Source organism: Pristiophorus japonicus, chromosome 7 (genome assembly GCF_044704955.1).
Source record: "Pristiophorus japonicus isolate sPriJap1 chromosome 7, sPriJap1.hap1, whole genome shotgun sequence".
Classification (NCBI taxonomy): domain Eukaryota; kingdom Metazoa; phylum Chordata; class Chondrichthyes; family Pristiophoridae; genus Pristiophorus; species Pristiophorus japonicus.
Genome location: NC_091983.1, coordinates 197766720 through 197794162, shown reverse-complemented (window position 1 = coordinate 197794162; position 27443 = coordinate 197766720). Strand labels below are relative to the sequence as shown.

The window sequence follows — 27443 nt, the reverse complement described above, 5'->3', positions numbered from 1 at the left end:
GGGAACAGGAGCGCGGGTCGGGTCCAGTCAGGGGGGCGGGGAGCAGGAACATGAGCGCGAGTCGGGTCGGGTCCAGTCGGGGGGGCGGGGAGCGGGAACAGGAGTGCGGGTCGGGTCGGGTCCAGTCGGGGGGGCGGGGAGCAGGAACATGAGCGCGAGTCGGGTCGGGTCCAGTCGGGGGGGCGGGGAGCGGGAACAGGAACGCGGGTCGGGTCGGGTCCAGTCGGGGGGGGCGGGGAGCGAGAACAGGAGCGCGGGTCGGGTTGGGTCCAGTCGGGGGGGGGGGGGGGGCGTTGTCAGGTCTGGTCCGGAGGCAGGGGGGGCGGGGAGCGGGTGTCGGGTCTGGTCGGGGTGGGGGGGGGAGCAGGAGCTGGCCGTGGGAGGAGCCTTATTCACGCAGCCCCAGTGAGGCCATTCGGCCAGGGCTAGGGGCTGCGTGCTTCGGGCCCCTCCCACACAGTTTCGGGCGCCTGGAGCTACTGTACTTGCGTGCCCACTGTAGCGCGCATGTGCAGAGCTCCCGGCACTGTTTTCAGCGCAGGGACCTGGCTCCGCCCCCCTACAGCTCGTGCTGCGCTGCGCCGAGGTCCAGAGGACCTGCAGGGAGGTGGAGAATACCGAGGATTTTTTTAGGCGCACTTTGTGGCGCGAAAAACGGGCGTCCAGGTCGGGACTGCGCCATTCTAGGCGTGTGTGGAAACCATTGCCCATTGTGTCTTGGCCAATATGTATCCCTCAACCAACAGCATAAAAAAAACATTTATTATCTCCTCGTTACTTTTTGCAGCACCTTGCTGAGTTCATATTAGCTGCTGCTTTTTCTACATGACAACAGTAATTGCACTTCCAGAAGTACTTCATTGGCTGTAAAGTGCCTTGGGACATTCTAAAAACATAACAACATAAGAATTAGGAGCAAGAGAAGGCCATACGGCCCCTCGAGCCTGCTCCGCCATTCAATAATGTCATGGCTGATCTTCGACCTCAACACCACCTTCCCGTCCTATCCCTATATCCCTTTATTCCCCTAGAGTCCAAAAATCTATCCATCTCCGTCTTGAATATATTAAATGACCGTGCATCCACAACCCTTTGGAACAGAGAATTCCAAATATTCACAACCCTCCAAGTGAAAAAATTCCTCCTCATCTCAGTCTTAAAAGGCCAACCGCTTAACCGGAGACTATATCCCGAGTTCTAGACTCTCCAACCAGGGGAAACAACCTCTCCGCATCTACCCTGTCAATTCCCTAAGAATCTTACATGTTTCAATGAGATCATCTCTCATTCTCCTAAACTCCAAAGAGAACAGGCCCAATCGACTCAATCTCTCCTCATAGGACAATCCTCTCATCCCAGGAATCAATCTAGTAAACTTTTGTTGCACCCCCTTCTAAGGCAAGTATATCCTTCCTTAGATAATGAGACCAAAACTGTGCGCAGTACTCCAGGTGAGGTCTCACCAAAGCCCTGTACAATTGTAGTACGACTTCCTTGCTCTTGTACCCCAACCCTCTAACAATCAAGGCCAACATGCAATTTGCCTTCCTAATTACTTGTTGTACCTGCATGCTAACTCTGTTAATTGTACCTGGACACCTAAATCTCTCTGAACACCAACATTTAATAGTTTCTCACTATTTACAATTTTTTCAGTTTTCCCATTCTTCTTACCAAAGCGAATAACCTCACATTTCCCCACATTATACCCCATCTGCCACTTTATTGCCCATTCATTTAACCTGTCTGTATCTCTTTGTGTCCTTCCCATCTAACGCTGTATCATCAGCAAACAATACTTGGGTTGTGAAAGAATCCTAGAGCACAGAAGGACCATCGTGCCTGTGCCCGCTCTTTTAGCAAGCTATACAATTAGTCTCACTCTCTCTGCTCATTCCCCATTTTTTTCCCTTTATGTGTATATCCAATTCCCTTTTGAAAGCTACTATTGAATCTGCTCCCACCACCTTTTCAGGCTGTGCAATCCAGATCTGAACAAAATTCCCCTCTGGTTCTTTTGCCAATTATCTTAAATTGGTGTCCTCTGGTTATCGACCCTTCTGCCGTGCATGCAGTTTCTCCTTATAAGAACATAAGAATTAGGAACAGGAGTAGGCCATCTAGTCCCTCGAGCCTGCTCCGCCATTCAACAAGATCATGGCTGATCTGGCCGCGGACTCAGCTCCACTTACCCGCCCGCTCCCCGTAACCCTTAATTCCCTTATTGGTTAAAAATCTATCTATCTGTGACTTGAATACATTCAATGAGCTAGCCTCAACTGCTTCCTTGGGCAGAGAATTCCACAGATTCACAACCCTCTGGGAGAAGAAATTCCTTCTCAACTCGGTTTTAAATTGGCTCCCCCGTATTTTGAGGCTGTGCCCCCTAGTTCTAGTCTCCCTGACCAGTGGAAAGAACCTCTCCGCCTCTATCTTGTCTATCCCTTTCATTATTTTAAATGTTTCTATAAGATCACCCCTCATCCTTCTGAACTCCAACGAGTAAAGACCCAGTCTACTCAATCTATCATCATAAGGTAACCCCCTCATCTCCGGAATCAGCCTAGTGAATCATCTCTGTACCCCCTCCAAAGCCAGTATATCCTTCCTTAACTAAGGTGACCAAAACTGCACGCAGTACTCCAGGTGCGGCCTTACCAATACCCTATACAGTTGCAGCAGGACCCCCCTGCTTTTATACTCCATCCCTCTCACAATGAAGGCCAACATTCCATTCGCCTTCCTGATTACCTGCTGCACCTGCAAACTAACTTTTTGGGATTCATGCACAAGAGGGCTCAGGCATTGACCTGACGCGCGTCGCCTCGCGAGCGCCCTGACTTAAAGCAATCTCGGTGTTCCCCCAGATCGGGGGGCACGGTTTAATGTTTTTTCCATTAACTCCCTAAAAGAGTTTCATGCACAAGAACCCCCAGGTCCCTCTGCATCTCAGCATGTTGTAATTTCTCCCCATTCAAATAATATTCCCTTTTACTGTTTTTTTTTCCCAAGGTGGATGACCTCACACTTTCCGACATTGTATTCCATCTGCCAAACCTTCGCCCATTCGCTTAACCTATCCAAATCTCTTTGCAGCCTCTCTGTGACCTCTACACAACCCACTTTCCCACTAATCTTTGTGTCATCTGCAAATTTTGTTACACTACACTCTGTCCCCTCTTCCAGGTCATCTATGTATATTGTAAACAGTTGTGGTCCCAGCACCGATCCCTGTGGCACACCACTAACCACCGATTTCCAACCCGAAAAGGACCCATTTATCCCGACTCTCTGCTTTCTGTTCGCCAGCCAATTCTCGATCCATGCTAATACATTTCCTCTGACTCTGCATACCTCCATCTTCTTCAGTAACCTTTTGTGTGGCACTTTATCGAATGCCTTTTGGAAATCTAAATACACCACATCCAACGGTACACCTCTATCCACCATGCTCGTTATATCCTCAAAGAATTCCAGTAAATTAGTTAAACATGATTTCCCCTTCATGAATCTATGCTGCGTCTGCTTGATTGCACTATTCCTGTCTAGATGTCCCGCTATTTCTTCCTTAATGAGTTTCAAGCATTTTCCCCACGACAGATTTAAACTAACCGGCCTATAGTTACCTGCCTTTTGTCTGCCCCCTTTTTTAAACAGAGGCGTTACATTAGCTGCTTTCCAATCCGCTGGTACCTCCCCAGAGTCCAGAGAATTTTGGTAGATTATAACGAATGCATCTGCTATAACTTCCGCCATCTCTTTTAATACCCTGGGATGCATTTCATCAGGACCAGGGGACTTGTCTACCTTGAGTCCCATTAGCCTGTCCAGCACTACCCCCCTAGTGATAGTGATTGTCTCAAGGTCCTCCCTTCCCACATTCCCGTGACCAGCAATTTTTGGCATGGTTTTTGTGTCTTCCACTGTGAAGACCGAAGCAAAATAATTGTTTAAGGTCTCAGCCATTTCCACATTTCCCATTATTAAATCCCCCCTGCTCATCTTCTAAGAGACCAACATTTACTTTAGTCACTCTTTTCCGTTTTATATATCTGTAAAAGCTTTTACTATCTGTTTTTATGTTTTGCGCAAGTTTACCTTCGAAATCTATCTTTCCTTTCTTTAATGCTTTTTTAGTCATTCTTTGCTGTTGTTTAAAATTTTCCCAATCCTCTAGTTTCCCACTAACCTTGGCCACCTTACATGCATTGGTCTTTGATTTGATACTCTCCTTTATTTCCTTGGTTATCCACGGCTGGTATCCCTTCTCTTTCACTGGAATATATTTTTGTTGCGCACTATGAAAGAGCTCCTTAAATGTCCTCCACTGTTCCTCAATTGTGCCACCGTTTAGTCTGTGTTTCCAGTCTACTTTAGCCAACTCTGCCCTCAGTCCCCTTTGTTTAAGCATAGTATGCTCGTTTCTGACACAACTTCCTCACCCTCAATCTGGATTACAAATTCAACCATACTGTGATCACTCTTTCCGAGAGGATCTTTTACTAGGAGCTCGTTTATTTTTCCTGTCTCATTACACAGGACCAGATCTAAGATAGCTTGCTCCCTTGTAGGTTCTGTTACATACTGTTCTAAGAAACAATCCCGTATGCATTCTATAAATTCCTCCTCCAGGCTACCCCGTGCGATTTGAGTTGACCAATCGATATGTAGGTTAAAATCCCCCATGACTACTGCCGTTCCTTTTTCACATGCCTCCATTATTCCCTTGATTATTGCCCACCCCACCGTGAAGTTATTATTTGGGGGCCTATAAACTATGCCCACCAGTGACTTTTTCCCCTTACTATCTCAATCTCCACCCACAATGATTCAACATTTTGTTCATTAGAGCCAATATCGTCTCTCACAACTGCCCTGATATCATCCTTTATTAACAGAGCTACCCCACCTCCTTTCCCTTCTTGACTATCTTTCCGAATCGTCAGATACCCTTGTATGTTTAATTCCCAGTCTTGGCCACCCTGCAACCATGTTTCTGTAATGGCCACCAAATCATACCCATTTGTAATGATTTGTGCCGTCAACTCATTTACTTTATTTCGAATGCTGCGTGCATTTAGGTAGAGTGTTTTAATCCTAGTTTTTAAACCATGATTTTTAGTTTTGACCCCTCCTGAAGCCCCTTTATATTCAGTGGCCCTTTTTGTTTTTTGCCTTGGGTTTCTCTGCCCTCCACTTTTACTCATCTCCTTTCTGTCTTTTGCTTTTGTCTCCTTTTTGTTTCCCTCTGTCTCCCTGCATTGGTTCCCATCCCCCTGCCATATTAGTTTAACTCCTCCCCAACAGCACTAGCAAACACTCCTCCTAGAACATTGGTTCCGGCCCTGCCCAAGTGCAGACTGTCCAGTTTGTACTGGTCCCACCTCCCCCAGAACCGGTTCCAATGCCCCAGGAATTTAAATCCCTCCCTGCTGCACCACTGCTCAAGCCACGTATTCATCTACGCTATCCTGCGATTCCTACTCTGACTAGCGGCACTGGTCGCAATCCCGAGATTATTACTTTTGAGTTCCTACTTTTTAAATTTAGCTCCTAGCTCCTTAAATTCGTCTCGTAGGACCTCATCCCTTTTTTTACCTATGTCGTTGGTACCAATGTGCACCACGACAACTGGCTGTTCTCCCTCCCTTTTTAGAATGTCCTGCACCCGCTCCGAGAAAACCTTGACCCTTGCACCGGTTGCGGCCGCAGAAACGCCTATCTATTCCCCTTACAATTGAATCCCCTATCACTATCGCTCTCCCACTCTTTTTCCTGCCCTCCTGTGCAGCAGAGCCAGCCACGGTGCCATGAACTTGGCTGCTGCTGCCCTCCCCTGATGAGTCATCTCCCTCAACAGTACTCAAAGCGGTGTATCTGTTTTGCAGGGGGATGACTGCAGGGGACCCCTGCACTACCTTCCTTGCACTGGTCTTCCATTCCCTAGCTGGCTGTGGACTCTTCACCTGCGATAAGACCAACTCGCTACACGTGCTACTCACGTCATTCTCAACATCGTGGATGCTCCAGAGTGAATCCACCCTCAGCTCCAATTCCGCAACGCGGTCTGTCAGGAGCTGGAGGCGGATACACTTCCCGCACACGTAGCCGTCAGGGACACCGGAAGTGTCCCCGAGTTCCCACATGGTACAGGAGGAGCATATCATTATAGCTCTATCAAAATCCTTCATAACTTCGAACCGTTAAATCTCCCTTTAACCATCTTTACTCTAAGGAGAACAATCCCAGCTTCACTAGTTTTCATAGTATTACATAAAATGACATAGACTTTACAGCAGAGAAACAGGCCATTAGGCCCAACAGGTCCATGCCCGTGTTTATGCTATACACAAGCCTCCTCCCATCTTTCTTCATCTCACCCCATCAACATAACCTATTCTTTTCTCCTTCATGTGCTTCCCCTTAAATGCCATCTATGCTACGCCTGCTCCACGACGACATGCAGGCCGTGATCCTTACCAACAGATCCATTACAGACCCAATCCACGTCCGAACCGGGGTCAAGCAGGGCTGTGTCTTCACCCCAACCCTCTTCTCAATCTTCCTCGCTGCCATGCTCCACCTCACAGTCAACAAGCTGCTCACTGGAGTGGAACTAAACGACTGAACCAGTGGGAACCTGTTCAAACTTCGCTGTCTCCAGGCCAGGCCCAAGACCACCCCAACCTCTGTCATCGAGCTACAGTACGCGGACGACGCCTGCGTCTGCGCACATACAGAGGCTGAACTCCAGAACATAGTCGATGTATTTACTGAGGTGTATAAAAGCATCTGTACGCTAAACATCTGTAAGACAAAGGTCCTCCACCAACCTGTCCTCGCCGCACAGCACTGCTCTTCAGTCATCAAGATCCATGGCGCGGCCCTGGACAATGTGGACCATTTCCCATACCTTGGGAGCCTCTTATCAACATTGACGACGAGATTCAACACCGCCACCAGTGCAGCCTTCGGCCGCCTGAGGAAAAGAGTGTTCGAAGACCAGGCCCTCAAATCTGCCACCAAGCTCATGGTCTACAGGGCTGTAGTAATACCCGCTCTCCTTTATGGCTCAGAGACATGGACCATGTATAGTAGACACCTCAAGTCGCTGGAGAAATACCACCAACGGTGTCTCCGCAAGATCCTACAAATCCCCTGGGAGGATAGACGCACCATCATTAGCATCCTCAACTAGGCCAACAACCCCAGCATTGTAGCACTGACCACACTTGATCAGCTCCGCTCGGCAGGCCACATTGTCCGCATGCCAGACACGAGACTCCCAAAGTAAGCGCTCTACTCGGAACTCCTTCGTGGCAAACGAGCCAAAGATGGGCAGAGGAAACGTTACAAGGACACCCTCAAAGCCTCCCTGATAAAGTGCAACATCCCCACTGACACCTGGGACTCCCTGGCCAAAGACCACCCTAAGTGGAGGAAGTGTATCCGGGAGGGCGCTGAGCGCCTAGAGTCTCATTGCCGAGAGCATGCAGAAATCAAGCGCAGGCAGTGGAAAGAGCGTGCGGTAAACCTGTCCCACCCTCCCTTACCTTCAGCGACTATCTGTCCCACCAGTAACAGGGACTGGTTCTCGTATTGGACTGTTCAGCCACCTAAGGACTCATTTTAAGAGTGGAAGCAAGTCTTCCTCGATTCTGAGGGACTGCCTACGATGATGATGATCTATGCTAATTCGCCTCAGCTACTCCCTTGTAGAATCGAGTTCCTCAATCTAACCACGCTTTGCATATTGGATTTATTAGTGACTACCATGTATTTATGGTGCCTAGTTCTGGTGTTAACAACAGGTGGAAACATCTTCTCTACGTCTACCCTATCAAACCTTTTCATAATCTTAAAGACCTCTAACAGGTCACCCCTCAGCCTTCTGCTTTCTAGAGAAACGTGTCCCAGCCTGTTCAATCCTTCATGTTGGGTATAACCTCTCCGTTCTGGTATCATTCTAGTAAATCTTTCTGCACCTTCTCCATATCCATTTTATAATATGGAGACTAGAACTGTTCACCGTACCCCAAATGTGGTCTAACCAAGGTTCTATACAAGTGTAACATAACTTCTCTGCTTTTCAATTCTATGCCTCCAAAAATAAACCCCATTGCTTTGTTTGCTTTTCTCATGGCCTTATTGACCTGCTTCGCTACTTTTAGTGATTTGTGTATCTGGACCCCCAGATCCATCTGCTCCTCTACCTTATTTTGACATTAATTTCCAGGTAGTATGTGGCTTACTTATTCTTCCAACTAAAATGTAACACCTCACACTTATCTACATTTTCAATTACATGCCCATTCTGCAAGTTTATTAATGTTTTCCTGTATTTTGTCACGGTCCTCGGTATTAACTACACCCCCTAATTTTGAGTCTTTTCACCTAACTGAAGACTCTCATCCCTGGTACCATTTTAGTAAATCTCCTCTGCTCTCTCTCCAAGGCCTTGACACCTTTAGAAATCATTTTATTCCATTCTTTCCGAGCTTGATTGAGTTGGCGAGACTGGCTCCTTACATCGTTTCTGCATGTGACCTGGTGTGATTTATCTTTAAAATTCTTGATTCTTTAACTGAACCCATAAACCACCTAGCTTTGCTTTGCAGTGATTGAAGAAGCTAACTGGTTGACGTTGCCTAAGGACATCCAGAAGCCCGGTGATGGATTTGACGCTGTCATTTGTTTAGGAAATTCATTTGCACATTTGCCAGACATCAAAGGTAAAGTTTTAGCCGACCTCATTCTTTTGTGACAAAGAACCTCATTTGAGAGCAGCAGGGAACTTTAAAACTCGTGGAATAGAAGGATCGGGGGAGTGATTTTTTTTTAAAATTCGTTCACGGGATGTGGGTGTCACTGGCAAGGCCAGCATTTATTGCCCATCCCTAGTTGTCCTTGAAAAGGTACCTTCTTGAACTGCTGCAGTCCATTATACTTCTTTGTAGCTGTTTGTTACAGCTGAGTGGCTTGCTAAGGCCATGTCAGAAGGCAGTTAAGAGTCAACCACATTGCTGTGGGTCTGGAGTCAAATATAGGCCAGACCGGGTAAGGACGGCAGATTTCCTCCCCTAAAGGGCATTAGTGAACCAGATGGGTTTTTACAACAATCTAGTAGTTTTATGGTCACCATTGTCGATATGACCTTTTTATTCCAGACTTATTTAATTAACTGAAAAATTCCCCAGCTGCTATGGTGGGATTTGAACTTGCATCTCTGGTCCAGGCCTCTGGATTACTAGTCCAGTAACATCACCACCATGCTATCGTGATTGCGGGGGGTCGAAGAGAGATCGGAGGGAGAGATGGAGGGTCGGGAGAGTCAGTGATTGCGGGAGTGGGGTTGGGGGGGATATCGGTCGATGATTGCAGGCGTTCAAGGAGAGATTGTGAAGGTCAGAGTGGGGGCGAGGTAGGGGGGTTTACAAGTTAGCTTGTTGGGCCATAGGAAACACTCTGCTCCTCTTGGCACACAAAGAATGCTGTAAAAGCACTTGCCTGATGAATCTGGCCCTTTGCTTCTTTTATCTGCCGGGTTTCCCGTTTAAAAATAGAAACACTGTTAAAATGAAGGCACGCAGCCTCCTTAAAAGGTTTCAACGACCAACCCGCCCTCTTGAGAGCGGATTGGTCACCCATCCCTCGTCCTGCCTCCATTAAAACCGGAAGTGGACGGGTTGGGTTCCTGTTTCATATTTTTAACATTTTAACCTCCAAACTCACCTGTTCTTGGGTGTTAAAATGAGCCCCTTTGTAACTCTATAACTGGCCAATTGGAACTGTCTATTTCTGCTTCAGGTGACCAGAGTGAGCAGAAGCTAGCGCTGACCAATATTGCCAGCATGGTGAAACCAGGCGGGATTTTAATCATCGACCACCGGAACTATGATGCCATACTGGAAACTGGCCATGCTCCGAAGGGCAAAAATATTTACTACAAGGTAATTCTCAATGGAGCTGGAGCTGTCCAAAGGTGCTATGCACATTTTTAAATTGTCTTGAATTTCCATTAATATTTGGCATTCATACCCAAATAATATTGCGCTATTATATATAATCTTGTATCTATGTCCCCCTGTCCAGATCCTCCTCACACTCTGGAAACAGTCTGCTTCTATTTACCGGACTCATTCCTTCATAATTTTAAACATCTCTATCCAATCCCACCATAACCTCTTCAGGCTAGTAAAAACAGCTCCAATTTTCAAGTCTTCCTTTGTATTTTTATTTCCACATACTAGACAGGAATTTAGTGCCTCTGAGCTGTACCCTCTCTATTGCCTCCACATCCTTCCTACACTAAATTTTTTCTGATTTCTGCTACAGTGTATTACCATCTCGTCGGCCCTTTTATCTCTCAAATCTCTCTTCTCTTCCACCCTATCACAGGCCTTCCCTTTTATTCTCTTCCCCCCCCCCCCGACGCCCCTTAAGAATCTGTTCTTTTGAACATTCACCAGTTCTGACGAAAGGTCATTTGACCCGAAACATTAACTCTTTCACTCCACAGATGCTGCCTGACCTGAGATTTCCAGCATTTTCTGTTTTTTTTTATTCCTTCCTGCACTATTGCCTCAACATCCTTCCTACACTGGGGAGTCCCAAATTGCACAGAGTTCTCCAACTATGGTTTTAGTAACGTTCCATGGGCTGGAAATTCCCCAAACTTGCGCCGGGTTTTTTGGCGGCATTTCGCCATTTTTGGCGGAAAACGGTGCGGCGGGAAATTCCCTGAAGTCTTGCACCGGCGGTTTTGAAACACTGCTGGGGAGCGGACCGCCGCCGTGCAAGACTGGAAAAAGCACTTTCGACCGATATTTGGCTCGGCGGTGATCCGTAGATAGGACCAAAAAAATCGCCGGGGAAAAACCTGCATTGCAGCCCTTGGAACAGCGGTAGGTTTGAAGACCAGCAAAAAAGGTAAGTTAAAGTTTTTATTAATTATTTTGCAGCGATTCACTAGAAAAGGGTCTTGTGAATGTTTTGTGGATTTTTTTTTGTTTTTGTTTTTTGGAAAAAAAGTTTGGTGTTTTCGCCCCTCCATCGGCCCAACTCGCAGCGGTATCGGCCCCGGAGAAAAGTTGCAGAAAATTTGTGGTTTGCACCACGAATCTTTGTGCAACGCCGATTTTTACCGCTGGGCGCATTTTTTCCCAACTGTTTGGCCTCGAAATCACAGCGGTATTTTTGGCAGGAAAAAAACCGCTCTGTCCAAAATCCGAATTTCTGGCCCAATATAGGTTAGCCATTACATCTTGATTTTGAAGAAACATTCCTTAACGCTTAATTCTCTCTTTCCCCCAGTTTTTGATCCAATTATTCTTCCCCCTAAAACCATACACCCTATTTCTCTCGTGTCTTCCTGTATGGTACCTTTTCAAAAGCTCTCTGAAAGTCTATTTACAGCACATCCACTGCATCTCCTCAAAGGTCTGTCATCGGGTTTGCGATGTACAGTGTTCCTTTCTGAAATCTGTGTTGCACCTGAGTATTTTCTCTTCACCTGGACACTTAGTAATTTCATCTTTAGTTAAAGATTCCAAATGATGCCCAACCACAGATGTTAGACGAAATGGCCTGTAATTACTTGACATCACTCTTGTCACCCTTTGAAAATGTGCACACAATCTCTCTCAGTAGAACCATGGAATATAATTGGCAAAAAAAAGGTGTGAGATGAGAAGGAATTATTTTTACACAGCAAGGTATTATGATCTGAAATGCAGTACCCAAATGGGTGGTGGAAGCAATTCAACATTCAAATAGAAATGGGCGATATACATGGAAACAAAACATTTGCAGGGCGATCGGAAATATGGGACTAATTGGATAGCTCTGTAATAGAGTTGGCACAGGCAATCTGGGTTGAGTGGCCTCCTTCTGTACTGTATCATTCTATGATATCTCAACAGATCACAGCACTTTGTCCGTCTTTAGTTTAACTTTTAACTCCAATACTGGAAGTGCACTGAGAGGACTGTGGATTTTCATGGCCTTTGTACTCATCAAGGCGAGGGACCTTAATGCTGAGGATCAGAATGTATTTTCATTGGAAGTGGCCATTGTAGAAATCACACACTTCCAGGTCAGATATAGAATGGACAGCTGCAAGGTAAAGCTGTTTCTGCTGTCCAACAATAGGCAGTTCAGAGAAGGTTCACTAGGTTGATTCTGGAGATGAGGGGGTTGACTTATGAGGAAAGGTTGAGGAGGTTGGGCCTCTATTCATTGGAATTCAGAAGAATGAGATCAAAACATTTAAGATTATGAGGGGGCTTGACGAGGTGGATGCAGAGAGGATGTTTCCACTGATAGGAGAGACTAGAACTAGAGGGCATAATCTTAGAATAAGGGGCTGCCCATTTAAAACTGAGATGAGGGTTGCAAATCTGTGGAATTCGCTACCTCCGAGAGCTGTGGAAGCTCGGACATTGAATAAATTTAAGACAGAAATAGTTTCTTAAACGATAAGGGGTTATGGGGAGCGGGCAGGGAAGTGGACCTGAGGACATGATCAGATCAGCCAAGATTGTATTGAATGGTGGAGCAGGCTCGAGGGGCCGTATGGCCTACTCCTGCTCCTATTTCTTATGTTATTAATAGTGCCGTAGTGCACCAGTTTGAGCCTTGTAATCTCTATGACAGAGAATGACAATTTAGAAGATGTTCACATCATTGGTCTGGGGTTGGTTTAAACCGAGATCCAAGAGGGGAAAGGTAAATCATTTGACACAGAGAGTGCAAAATGGTGCGGTTTGATTTTCCGATTTGCATTGTGTTGAGAGTAACCAATGAGAAGATATACACACCAGTATGATTGGTAGAGAATGGCATGTATTAGTCCTGTTTTTATTGCATATTCAAACAAAGAACAGAATCACAAGTAGCTAAATCAGCAGAGAAGAATAAATGTTTTGCAATTTGTGTCTTCCAGAGTGATCTCACCAGGGATATCAACACCTCTGTGCTGTATGTAAACAACAAGCCTCACATGGTGACATTGGATTATACTGTTCATGTCCCAAATCAGGACAGTGATGGACAACCAGATGTGAGGTAGGATTGTGTCCGGGAACAGGTGTAGATGATAAAAGTCTGAGGAGGCAAAATCAAAATTTAATTTTGAAAATAAGAGTGATCTTAAATAAATTCAATGCAACACCATCAGCGGTTTTACAATAGTTATTTTTTATTAACAATCTATATCATCAGTCCTTGTAGATACGAAGTCCTGTCTTCACCCGAAGGACACCCTCCATCATGTTGTGTGGCACTGTTTTTTAAAACCGATTATCGCTGCGAGTTGGGCCTGAGGAGGGGGGAAGCACCCCCCAAAAAATAAAAATTCACAAAACCCTTAACAACTAACTCGCTGAAAAAGAATTAATAAAAACTTTAACTTACCATTTCTGCAGGTCTTCACGCAGGTTTCTCCCGGCGGTCAACGCTGCAGCACCGCCACCCGGCCCCTCCGCCGCCCTGGACCTACCGCCACCGCCCTGGACCCTCCTCGCCCCCCGCCTCCACCGCCCTGGACCCTCCACCGCCCTGGACCTACCGCCACCGCCCTGGACCCTCCTCGCCCCCCGCCTCCACCGCCCTGGACCCTCCACCGCCCTGGACCCTCCGCTGCCCCGGCCCCTCCGCGCCCCCCCCCCCCCCCCTTCTGCCGCCCCGGCCCCTCCGCGCCCCCCCCCCCCCCATCCCTGCCGCCCTGGACCCTCCGTCACAACATCATCCTTGCCTCGGCCCAGGCGTTTCCAGATGCGGGACGGGACGTCAGAAAGACGTTCCAAAATCCGGAAATAACCAAAATCCGGAACAGCCTCGGTCCCAAGGTTTCCGGATTTCGGCTGCTCTACCTGTACGACATGCATGCTAAGCAGTGGAAGCAGCATGTTATAAACTGAGCTAAGCTATCCCACAATCAACAGGTCTAATCAAAGCTCTGCAGCTTTTAAAATCTGGAATAAAAAGCTCGAGTCAGTAATGGTGACCTTGAAACTACCGGATTGACATAAATACCCATCTCTTTCATTATGTCCTTTAGAGAAGGAAATCTGCCATCCTTACCTGGTCTGGCCTATATGTGACTCCAGATGCACAGCAATATGGTTGATTCTAAATTGCTGTCTGAAATGGCCTAGCAAGCCACTGAGTTGTAACAAGCCACTACAGAAAACAATAATAATAAAACTGGACGGACCACCCGGCATCGACCTCGGCACTGGCTACAGACACGACAACAGCACACCCAGCCCAGTCGACCCTGCAGCGTCCACTTCACTAACATCTGGGGACTTGTGCCAAAATTGGGAGAGCTGTCCCACAGACTAGTCAAGCAACACGCTGACATAGTCATATTCACAGAATCAACCCTTTAAGCCAATGTCCCAGACTCCTCTATCATCATCCCTGGGTATGTCCTGTCCCACCGGCAGGACAGACCCGCCAGGGGTGGCAGCACAGTGGTATATAGTCAGGAGGGAGTGGCCCTGGGAGTCCTCAACATTGAATCCAGACCCCATGAAGTCTCATGGCTTCAGGTCAAGCACGGGCAAGGAAACTGTTTGCTGATTACCACCTACCGCCCTCCCTCAGCTGATGAATCAGTACTCCTCCATGTTGAACACCACTTGGAAGAAGCACTGAGGGTAGCAAGGGCCTATTATGTACTCTGGGTGGGGTCTTCAGTGTCCATCATCGAGAGTGGCTTGGTAGCACCACTACTGACCAAGCTGGATGAGACCTGAAGGACATAACTGCCAGACTGGGCCTGCGGCAGGTGGTGAGAGAACCACAAATCGTCCTCACCAATCTACCCATCGCAGGTGCATCTGTCCATGACAGCATTGCTAGCAGCGACCACCCCACAGTCATTGTGGAGACAAAGTCCCATCTTCACACTGAAGACATCCTCCATCATACTGTGTGGCATTACCACCGTTCAAGACTGGGCACCCATGAGGCACTGTGGACCAATATCAGCAGCAGAATTGTATTCCACCAGAATCTGTAACCTCATGGCCTAGCACATCCCTTACTCTACCATTACCATCAAGCCAGGGGACCAACCCGGGTTCAATGAGGAGTGCAGAAGAGCATGCCATGAGCAGCACTAGGCATACCTAAAAATGAGGTGCCAACCTGGGAAGCTGCAACATGGGACTACATGCATGCTAAGCAGCGGAAACAGTTTGCTATAAACCGAGCTAAGCGATCCCACAATCAACGGATCAGATCAAAGCTCTGCAGTTCTGCGACATCCAGTTGCGAATAGTGGTGGACAATTAAAAAACCAACGGGAGGAGGAGGCTCCCTGAATATCCCCATCCTCAATGATGGCGGAGCCCAGCACACAAGTGCAAAATACAAGGCTGAGGCGTTTTCAACCATCTTCAGCCAGAAGTGCCGAGTGGATGATCCATATCGGCCTCCTCCTGATGTCCCCACCATCACAGCAACCAGCCAATTTGACTCACTCCATGTGGTATCAAGAAATGGCTGAGCACACTGGATACAGCAAAGGCAATGGGCCCTGCCAACATCCCGGATGTCATGCTGAAATCTTGTGCTCCAGAACACTGGCATCTACCCAACAATGTGGAAAACTTCCCAAGCACTAAAAGCAGGAGAAATCCAATCCGGCCAATTACTATCCCATCTGTCTACTCTCAATCATCACCAAAGTGATGGAAGGTGTCGTCGACAGTACTATCAAGCGGCACTTACCCATCAATAACCTGCTCACCGATGCTCAGTTTGGGTTCCACCAGAACCACTCAGCTCCAGACCTCATTGCAGCCTTGGTCCAAACATGGACAAAAGAGCTGAATTCCAGGAGGTGAGGTGCGAATGGCTGCCCTTGACATCAAGGCAGTATTTGACTGAGTGCGGCATCAAGGAACCCTAGTAAAACTGAAGTCCAATGGGAATCGGGGAAAGAACTCGTCACTGACTGGAGTCATACCTAACACAAAGGAAGATGGTTGATGTTGTTGGAGGCCAAACATTTCAGCCCCAGGACATCACTGAAGGAGTTCCTCAGGGCAGTGCCCTAGGCCCAACCATCTTCAATTGCTTCATCAATGACCTTCCCTCTATCATGTCAGAAGTGGGGATGTTCGCTGATGACTGCACAGTGTTCAGTTCCATTTGCAATTCCTCAGGTAATGAAAGAGTCCCTGCCTACATGTAGCAAGACCTGGATGACATTCAGGCTTGGGCTGAACTGGCAGGTAACATTTTTGCCATACATGTGCCAGGCAATGACTCTCTCAAACAAGATAACCACCACCCCAAATTATTCAACAGCATGAACATCGCCGAATCCCCCACCATCAACATCCTGGGGGTTAACAATTGACCAGAAACTTAACTGGAGCAACCACAAAAATACAGTGGCTACAAGAGACAGAGTACTCTGTGATGAGCTTCTCAACTCCTGACTCCCCAAAGTCTTTCCACCATCTATAAGGCACAGGAGTGTGATGGAATATTCTCCACTTGCCTGGATGAGTGCAGTTCCAACAACACGCAAGAAGCTCGACACTATCCAGGACAAAGCAGCCCGCTCGATTGTCAGCCCATCCACCACCTTAAACATTCACTCCCTCCACCACCGGCACATCCTAATTGCCCTTGAGAAGGTGGTGGTGGTGAGCCGCCATCTTGAACCGCTGCAGTCCTTGTAGTGAAGGTACTCCCACAGTGTTGTTACCGAGGGAGTTCCTGGATTTTGTCCCAGCAACGATGAAGGAATAGTGATATACTTCCAAGTCGGGATGCTGTGTGACTTGGAGGGGAACTTGGAGGTGGTGGTGCTTCATGCGCCTGCTGCCCTTGTCCTTCCAGATGGTGGAGATCGCGGGTTTGGGAGGTGCTGCCGAAGAAGCCTTGGTGAGTTGCTGCAGTGCATCTTGTAGCCACAGTATGTCGGTGGTGGGCAGAGTGAATGTTTAAGGTAGATGCATGAGGTGACAATCTAGTGGGCTGCTTTGTCCTGGATGGTGTCGAGCTTCTTGAGCGTTGTTGAAGCTGCACTAATCCAGGCAAGTGGAGAGTTTTCGTGTTCGATTATTAACTAGTTCAGGATCATTACTCATTACTAAATCTAATGTGGCCTGTTCTCTTGTTGGTTCAAAAACATGTTGCAGGAAGCTGTCCCGAATACACTCAAAAAATCTACTACCTTTGGGACTCGAGCTGCTCTGCTTCTCCCAGTCTATGTGAAAATTAAAATCATCCTTTATAACTACTCTGTTTTTGCACCAATCTTCTTGGATCTCCAAGTTTATGTATCCTGCTATATCACTGCTACCTGGAAGTCTATAAACAACAACCACCAAATTCTTGCAGCCTTTTCTATTCCTCAATTCTACCCATAGTGTTTCTACTGCCTGCACACCCTTATTGATATCACCTCTTTCTACTGCTGTAATAGTGTGCTATATCAATATTGCTACTCCTCCTCCCTCCCCCACCCCCTTTCCAATTTCCCTGTCCTTTCTAAAGACCTTATAACCTGGAATATTTATCTTCCAGTCATTTTCAGGTTGTAGCCAGATCTCCGTGATGGCCACTACATCCTACCCATTTAGTTGAATTTGCACTTCTAATTCGCTTGTTTTATTGCACATGCCTTGTGTTTGGACTCCAAAACGCTGCCCTTTAACATCTGTTAACAAGCAAAAAAGGCTGCCATTTTTTTAATGATTGATTCATTACTGTACAACCCAATCAAACCCTTTGTATCCTTTTCTCTTCCTCAGCACCTTCCGACTATCCTACTACCCTCACCGCGTGGACCACTTTACCGCGTTGCTGAAGAACGCATTCCAAGGAAAATGTGAGCACAACCTGTACGGTGACTTTAAACCCCACAAGCCCGGCAAGGATCACGCTCCATGCTATTTCATCCATGTCGTCAAGAGGACTGGTTGAACACCGTCTCTACGGAAAGATCGGGACTTTGACCCTGGAAAACCCAGGGACAGAACATGTGCAGTTACAGAACAACAACAAAGAGAAAGTGCATAGAGTGAAAGAGTAAGACAAAAAAAAGTGGAGGAGGGATTTAAAACTTTACTGTAGCAGGATGTAAGTTCATGACTTTTAATTGCCAATTGGTGTGGATCATGGAAAAGATAACCACTATATAATTATACTGCAATTAGTAAAAGCCTGACTGAATGTATTGGGTGTTGGCCCTGTACCAGTTTCAGTTCCAGACCCAAAACGGTCAACATCGGCCAAATGTTCGGAGTGATGATCATGACCAGACGGGGTGACCCCCACTCCGCCTCCGTATCCTGAAAGTAGTGATATCGTGTGGGCTACAGCTCAGTGTGCATTGCAATCCCCTGGCACCATGCCCGAGAGTCGTCATCCATGAGCCTAGAACATGAGCACTGGTTGGCTGTTTTATTGTGAGGTCATCATAGGTGAAGTACTGTCCTCACCGGATACCCCTTTACACACACACACACACACACACACACACACACACAATCATACACACACACACACACACAATCATATACACATACATAAACATGGACACACACACACACCATATACACATACATAAACAACACATAAAGCAATAAGGAGTGGGAAACTGGTGATTTTGTAGTGCTCCCCCCTCACCCCCACATTGGCCATTATCTTCCAAAATTTCCTAGATTCTACAACGGTCCCAGCGGATTGGAAGGTAGAAAATATAATCCCACTATTCAAGAAAGTAGGGAGAGAGAAAACAGGGAACTACAGGCCAGTTAGCCTTACATCAGTCATCAGAAAATGCTGGAATCCATTATTAAGGAAGTGGTAACCTAGTACTTAAAAATTATAATATGATTAGGCAGAGTTAAAATGGTTTTATGAAAGGGAAATAGTGTTTGATAAATGTATTAATTTTGAGGATGTAACTAGCAGGATAGATAAAGGGGAACCAGTGGATGTAATATATTTGGATTTCCAAAAGGCAATCAATAAGATACCACATAAAAGGCTGTTGGGCAAGTTAAGGGCTCATGGGTAATATATTAGTATGCATAGAGGATTGGTTAATGGGGAGTATGGATAAATGGATTATTTTCAGGTTGGCAGGCTGTAACTAATGGGGTGCCGCAAGGATCAGTGCTTGGACCGATATAATGACTTAAGATAAAGGATTGACTGTAATGTATCCTGGTTTGCTGATGAAACAAAGCTAGGTGGGGAAGTAAGCTGTGAAGAGGACAAAAAGATCCAGCAAAGGGATATAGACCGGTTAAGAGAGTGGGCAATAAGATGGCAGGTGGCGTATAATGTGAGGTTTTTAACTTTGGTAGGAAAAATGGGAAAACTTAATATTTTGTTTACATGGTGAAAAACTATTGGTGTTGAGAGATTTAGGTGGCCTCATACAGGAAACAGAGTTAACATGCAGGTACAGGAAGCAATGCACCAGCGCCTTCCACGGGTGCAGACGGTGGCGACGACCCAGAGGAGGAGGAGCAGGAGGATGACACCTCTGAGCTCATGCAGGAGGCTGCGCCAGAGTGTGGGGCCAGTAGTGCTGCTGAGTTCAGGGCCCAGATGAGACGAGGTCCCAGGGGCAGCACGGGCCAGCCCACACTGCAACATGTGTGAGTGCTAGGTCCGTGCGACAGAACTGGTCTCCAGTCGTCTTGGTTAATCCTTGCCACTGGACCAAGACCTAGCTCTGTCAAGCCCGTGTGGTGGCTGGTGTGCAACGGGCCACCACACGTTAAAAAAATCCACGCACAGGCATCTTCCACCCTTCAACATGTAGTTCGGGACCTGGAATGTTATGTCCTTCATTGAAAGACCGGTGAATCATCCCTTTTTGACGTGGAAGCAAGTCATCCTCGTTTCGAGGAACTGCCTAGGATGATGGCAAGCAATTAGGAAGGCAAATGCATGTTGGCATTTATTGCTAGAGTGTTGGGAGTACAAGTGTAAGACATCTTGCTACAATTGTACAGGGCTTTGGTGAGACCACACCTGGAATACTGTGCACAGTTTTGGTCTCCTTATCTAAGGAAGGATATACTTGCCTTAGAAGGAGTGAAACAAAGGTTCACTAGATTGATTCCTGGCATGAGAGGATTGTCCTATGAGGAGAGATTGAATAGATTGGAACAATACTGTCTAGAGTTTAGGGAATGAGATGTAAACATACAAGATTCTGAGGGAGATTGGCAGCGTAAATGCAAAGAGGTTGCTTCCCCTGGCTGGAGAGTCCAGAAATAGGGAGGATAGTCTCTGGCTAAGGGATCAGCCATTTAGACTAAGATGAGGAGAAATTGCTTCACTCAAATGTTTGTGAATATTTGGAATTCTCTACCCCCATGGACTGTGGATGCTGAGTCATTGAGTATATTCAAGGCTGAGATACAGAATTTTAGAATCTAGGAGAATCAAGTGATATGGGGATGGAACAGGAAACTGGAGTTGAAATGGAAGTTCAGCCATGATCTTATTGAAAGGCGGAGCAGGATCGAGGGGTTGTAGGACCTTCTCCTGCCCCTAATTCTTATTTTCTTATGTTCTGCCCATCCATTGTTTCTCAGTTGAGGTCAGCTAACTTATCACAGGCCGGAGATTGAACCTGGGACCTTCCATAGTTTAAATGTTTACTCTGGAGCGAGTGACTAGTGAACTCTACAGCCGCTCTGTGGTTCTGCTTCTGTTGCCTTGTGAGTCAAGGAAAAAGATTTGGGCCACAGCAGTTGCACAACATTAACCAGAAAACTTTACCTTGTCCCACAATCCACCTCAAAAGAAGAAGCGAGCTCTTCCACCGTGCATATGACATTGTTCTTAAAGGGCACGAGCGGTGCCAGCAGAAGCACGAATGGTGCACTCTTACTGTCCGGTCATTGTACACAGTATGAGTGAGGAAAACGCACTGCCAGAAACTGGACCAACACTTATCGTAAGAGAGATACAGACAAGAAAGGCAAATGTCCCATCTTAGCTCATCCATCCAGAAAAAAGTTCTACAGGCCACCCATCACAGCTTCCAACTGATTCTTAAACAATTCCAGGGACTTTTGCTCCAACTACCCAATCTGGAGTCCATTCAAAGTGTTGATCATTCCTTGTGTGATGAACTTCCTGGCATCAAAAATTAATTTGCCCTTTGACCCAGTTCCCCCACTTACCCGACCCATACACTTAGTTTTCCAGATTTAACTTTTCCATACTATTTACTGCCTTAACTTTCTCTAAATGCTTCCTTTTTAAGCTAGAAAGCCCAAATTTCGCTCATAATTCCATCCGCTGCCCCCAGAGATCAGTCTCGTGCAGCGCATCCTGGTGTTGAAAATCTCCCTTGTTGTCTTGGTGACTAGAACAGGGCCCAGTGCTCGAGGTATGGCATGGCCCCAGCATGGAAACAGTGTAGCACCACATCCTCCGATTTACTGTATTGTATTGGCCAAATAGTTCAGCATTCTATATGTGTGCGAAGACCTTTTGACAATGACATTTAGCATCGATCCTGTCATGTGGGAATGTTTGAGAATGTAATATCGCCTGGGCTTGCAGGCCCCAATGACAACACGCACTTTTTAAACAATATTTCAATTATTATTGTTACTGTTATTGGTCGGGTGAAATGCACCATTAAACTTCTCAGGCATATGCTCTTAGCTGATTCATGGTTAACACAGAAATAAACTTGCTGTATATTGGGGTTTCTGGTTTCTGAGTATGATTAATGCAAGCTGTGGTTAATGTCTGGTTATTGGATTGCTTTTTATATTCAACAGTCCAACACTAGAGGCTGCAATTGCCTTGGAAACGATGGGAGTGCAGGTCAAACCGCAGAGAGATGCCTCATTTCAGTGAGAATGTCGGGTGCAGGCCCTGCTCTGTAGAAACACTGACATTCCTGGGGCCACATAAGGGGGGGGGGGAGGAGACCTGATGTCACGAGTCTCCACCTCTGACTCCTGACCTTTGCACCTGGGGTGTTGATTTAAATGGATGGAAATAGGGGGCAGTATATAAGCATATGTGACCTTCCCCGTCCAATTTTCACCTCTGTCCTTTACACCAAGTACACGAACCGGAGAATCTGCCCCCTGCAAACACAAACACTGCTCCAACATGTTTTTAGTTCATTATTATTAATGATAAATCACTATGGCGACAGTGTTAATGTTACAAGGTTTGGGCCTGCACTGGATATTCTATTGAGTTCAGCATCACTGGTCTCTCCCCACCATCAGGAGATTACTGCCTAATGTCCAGTCACAGGAACGTGTGATGCAGGGCGGGAACGATGTGAGCTGGATCCCGTCATCTCCAATGCCCCTCCCCACCCCCCCCCCCACATGTGTTTCTCCTATCTTCCGGAAGGCAGAGTGATGAACACTAGTGAAACCAGACCACTTGTAAACCAACTCGATGCTTTATTTTTTTTTTAATGCATGTAATCTATGAACAAACAGAATAAAATTTACAGTGAATTTCAATCTATGTCATAATGTTCCTGGTAACATAGAAAATAACAATCATTCCTTGTTAGTGGAGCAGCCAATTAAATTTGCTACCACCCTCTTAGGTGTGGGCTCCTGGCAAATTGCTCCTTCCACCCCCGCCCCCCCACTCCCTCTGCCCCAGCTGTGGTCTCTGAGGTGAGATCATTCTGATGTTACACCCAATTCTCTCTCCGGAGTGTGTTAATGGACATTTTTATGATCCCTTCAAAACAGCTAACAGTTAGATCTACTAGAACCATCTTCAAGTATGCCATTGGAATCTTCAACCAATAATTCTGATCTGTGGGCTTCCTCCAGCATAGCCAGGCAGAATATGACACATCATCATGAGTTGCTGCAAGCTTCACAGTTTTGTTGTTCAGCGAGGACTACGCATGGAGCTGCCATTAGAGCAGGGCTATCGACAGGGAAGACCTCCCACAGCTGAGGGGACCCAACAGTTACCAGCTCCCAGTGGATTGAAAAGTCTTTCTATTAATGAGTCCCTGCCCCTCCTCCTTCCCCGCATTAACAATCTTGCCAACTCTCTGCCCTAGTTCTTCTAGACCCCAAGTAAGGCCTACTGCCCAGCTACCAACAGAACCATTTATTTCCTGGCAGAATCCAAAGTACCAATCAATACAGGAACAGTCTCTGTGCACAATGCAAATGAATTGCACATTGGTTTCATTGCGTCACATGCAGACTTGTCTTTTTTACGACCCCGATGTTTGCCATGGTGCCAGTATACTGTGTTCTAGAGCCTAATCTGGTGCTTCTCCTGTGACTGGGCCATTGGAGGTCATATCCTGTCATTACCTGGGTTAGCTCTGCCTCACTTTTTTTTTTAAATGGGTCCAACACTGGCCAATCTCCAGTTCTCTGGCATTCATTCACACTCAATAGAGCCCTGAAATATATTATCTCAGGCATGGGCAATTTCCTCCCCTCCACCCCTTTTACCACTGACCTCTGGCTCGGCTCACCTGTGGAGCTCCTGGGGAGGGGGGGGGGAGGGAGAGAGAGAGGGGGGGGGGAGGGAGAGAGAGAGGGGGGGGGGAGGGAGAGAGAGAGGGGGGGGGGAGGGAGAGAGAGAGGGGGGGGGGAGGGAGAGAGAGAGGGGGGGGGGAGGGAGAGAGAGAGGGGGGGGGGAGGGAGAGAGAGAGGGGGGGGGAGAGGGAGAGAGAGAGGGGGGGGGAGGGAGAGAGAGAGGGGGGGGGAGGGAGAGAGAGAGAGGGGGGGGGGAGGGAGAGAGAGAGGGGGGGGGAGGGAGAGAGAGAGGGGGGGGGAGGGAGAGAGAGAGGGGGGGGGAGGGAGAGAGAGAGGGGGGGGGAGGGAGAGAGAGAGAGGGGGGGGGAGGGAGAGAGAGAGAGGGGGGGGAGGGAGAGGGAGAGAGAGAGGGGGGGGGGAGGGAGAGGGGGGGGGAGGGAGAGGGAGAGAGAGAGGGAGAGAGAGAGGGGGGGGGAGGGAGAGGGAGAGAGAGAGGGGGGGGGGAGAGAGAGAGGGGGGGGGGAGGGAGAGGGGGGGGGAGGGAGAGGGAGAGAGAGAGGGAGAGAGAGAGGGGGGGGGGGGGGAGGGAGAGAGAGGGGGGGGGGGGGGAGGGAGAGAGAGAGGGGGGGGGGGGAGGGAGAGAGAGAGGGGGGGGGGGAGGGAGAGAGAGAGGGGGGGGGGGAGGGAGAGAGAGAGGGGGGGGGGAGGGAGAGAGAGGGGGGGGGGGGGAGGGAGAGAGAGGGGGGGGGGGGGAGAGAGAGGGGGGGGGGGAGGGAAGACATCGGCGTTGATTCTATAGATAAATAAGATAAGTCTAAACAAATATTGTTGCAATAACGATACTAATTTGATAATTTGACCGCAAATGTTTTGCGGGTCTCTGCTAGTAACATCATAATGTCATTATTGTTAATGCCGTGAAATGCCTCGCCTAAAGGAAAGGTCAGATTCCATGTTGTGCCTCAAAGTGAACAAGGCAATTGCAAACACGTTACATTGAGTGAGATGTAAACATGGATTGTAGGGTCTGCCAAAAAAAATTACTCTCAAACAACAATGAAAACCTAAATAAGAAAACTAACATGTAACAATTGGCCTTCATGCAATGCTTAAAAAGATCCGCAACTGCCCCTGCCCAGCGTCCTGCACCTGGAACCTCTGCCATACTCTCCAACTAGCCCCACTCCCCTGCTCTTTCGCCATAACCCTGCGAATTGTTCCTTTTCAAATATTTATCCAATTCCCTGTTGAAAATTATTATTGAATCTACTTCCACCACCCCTTCAGGCAGTGCCTTCCAGATCATAACTTGCATTAAAAAAAATTCTCATCTCGCCTCTGGATCTTTTGCCAATCACCCTAAATCTGTGTCCTCTGGTTACCGACCCGCCTGTCAATGGAAACAGTTTCTCCTTAGTTACGCTATCAAAACCCCTCAAAATGTTGAACACCTTATTAAATCTTCTCTAAACCTTCTCTGCTCTAAGGAGAACAACCCCAGCTTCTTTAATCTCTCCAGATAAATGAAGTCCCTCATCCCTGGTCCCATTCTAGTAAATCACCTCTGAACCCTTTCCAAGGACTCAAGATTTTAGAACCCGACCTGGGATTGCTTGATGTGAAGAAAGGAGATAAAGATAGAGATAAAGTGAAGATATCAACTCTATGGGGCCGAAATTCCGAGGAGGGCTTCTCACTGGTAAATCCAGAAAAAATAGAAATAAAATGCTCACTTACCTGAAGCTGCTGTGCCCGCTGGAACTCCCGATCCCCAGGCCTCCTCTCCCTGCGACGGCAGCGCGTGCACGTTGGGACGTCCGCAAGAGTCACGTGTGCCTGGACACCCAATCACAGGTAAGTATTTTCTCATTCATTGTAATAGGAGTTCCGTAAGTTACAAAACTCCTATTGCAATGAATGAGAAAAAGCCCAAAACGCACAAACACTACATAAAACATTTAAAATACACCTCACACAATAAACGAATAGAAATTAAAAATGTTACACATGTTTTTTTTTAATTCCCAATTTTTAAAAAAAAGTTAGGGTTAGGGTTTAAAATATTATCTGAGTGGGCAGGGTTTTAACATAAATGCGTTTTTAAAAATTTAATTTTAATCATGTTTTTCTATGTTTTCACACTCTTACGCCTGTAAAAGTAGGCTGTGCGCCTGCTTTTTCAGGCGCAAGAGTTTTGAGGACATTTGCCGTGCAAGATATGGATAAATAGCCCAAACTTCCACGTACAAATGTCTTCGCTCCCGAGATGCGGATCATCTGTCAAGAGCTTGACAGATTGGAAAAGCCGGTTTTCAGCACAGGCGCATTGCGCACTGAAAACCGGCTTTTCAGAAACCTTCCCTGGTCCATAGAAACTTTGTACGGACCCGGGACGTCGGAAATTCTGGGCATTAACTCTTAAAAGACTCTAAAAAGTATTTGCATAATGAACAAAAATAATGAATGACATGAATTTTCTGCTGTTGCTGTTGTTGTTAACTGCTCATGGACAAAAAAAAAATCACTCTCAGAGGAGTTTGTCGCTCGCCCAGTACAAAACAAAAATTAGAGGGAACATTAAAGGTGATCCACTCAAAAAATTGAACTAGATTAGTCAGACATGACTTACCTTTAACAAAGCCATGCTGGTCTCTCTGATCAGCTCATATTTGCTCAAGTGCTCAGTCACGATCCCAAATGATAGATTGTAGTAGCATCCCCACAACTGACGTAAAAATTGACAGGCCTGTAGTTACCTGGTTTCTCTCTCACACACTTCTTAAATAATGGACTGACATTTGCAATTTTTGAGTCTAATGGCACAATTCCCAAACTAAGATAGCTTTGAGCGATTATAGCTAAGCTTATGTAATTTCCCCACTTTTAACACCGTGGGGTGGAAACCATTAGGTCCCAGTGATTTATTGATCCTCAGTTCCATTATTTTCCACATTACCATTTTGTTACCAACATTAAAAACAATCAGTTCCTTTCTTTGATTTATTTTAGTTTTCCTCCTATCTCTGCTGGAGATGATTACATCGCTCCCTCTGACCTTGATATGTGGGTTCACAGAATTACCTCCAAGGAATGAAAAACAATGAATGGTCTCCATTTGAAGCCCTCTGAGTTCACCTGCCCTCAGTCCGGTTATTGCCTCCAACCCTGTAATCCTGATGGCACTGCCCTCAGTAGGTAACCACCCTCCTGTCTGCGAGTGCTGCCCTCTGCACTGTGCAGCCTTCTCCTCCAAGCAGATATGACAAGGACCAATGTGTGAGAAGATGAGTTCTACCAAATTCCCAGGACCACAGCCACCTGATGCTGGGAATGCCTGGTCGTGGAATCCCCACAGATAAAATAACACCACAGCTCCTAACAAAGGTGCACTGACAGAGAGGAGGACACTATCTACATCGGGGATCATGCCATGTAGTGGCCCTCATTGACCGTGTGAGTTGGTGAATGTTGAGAGAGGAAGCGACTGGGCCCAGCTCTGATGTTCTTGATGATCAGTAACACTCATGTTCATCGTCCAGACACATTTGTGGAAAATATCCCCTCCACAAGGTAATGGAGGGTGGCCGGTATCACGAGAACTCATTTATGACTGAGAAGAAAAGACAGCAGATAAAGAGACATTTAAAATAATTACAGTAGAATAGAACATCAATAAAATTATGTTGTATTTTGGGTGTGACGTTGATAAAAGAAAGTCAAAATGTTCTCCCAAAAATACAGAATGTGGTGTATATGAGAATGTCTGAAACACAGGAGCCAGCCCCATTATTGTTACAATAGGGGAATGGATCTCATACTCATGGGACATTCCAGCAGAGAAATGCCCAAATACTTTAGTTACAAGGTACAGAATTCACATCCTGGAATCGCGTCCTGAGGAATTGTGGGTCGGTCATGTCCAGTGCTCAATATGAACCTGAGTGATGT

General features: G+C 46.9%; 1 protein-coding gene and 1 long non-coding RNA gene across 2 annotated transcripts in view; one reads left to right on the top strand and one right to left on the bottom strand.

The window, feature by feature from the left end:
* The window catches only part of gnmt (glycine N-methyltransferase), a 94023-nt gene extending 72207 nt beyond the window's left edge, over window positions 1–21816 (top strand). The window contains exons 4-7 of the mRNA XM_070885698.1: window positions 8619–8732; window positions 9808–9950; window positions 12944–13065; window positions 17781–21816. Coding sequence (XP_070741799.1) covers window positions 8619–8732; window positions 9808–9950; window positions 12944–13065; window positions 17781–17952 — 551 coding nt within the window. The 3' untranslated portion in view covers window positions 17953–21816. The remainder of the gene's footprint in view (window positions 1–8618; window positions 8733–9807; window positions 9951–12943; window positions 13066–17780) is intronic.
* LOC139267410 (uncharacterized) lies at window positions 12840–25310 on the bottom strand. The gene is made up of 2 exons (XR_011593897.1): window positions 25233–25310; window positions 12840–13104 (listed from the first exon to the last, which is right to left on the bottom strand). It is a non-coding gene; the product is annotated as an uncharacterized lncRNA (long non-coding RNA).
* Between the last annotated feature and the right edge of the window lie 2133 nt (window positions 25311–27443).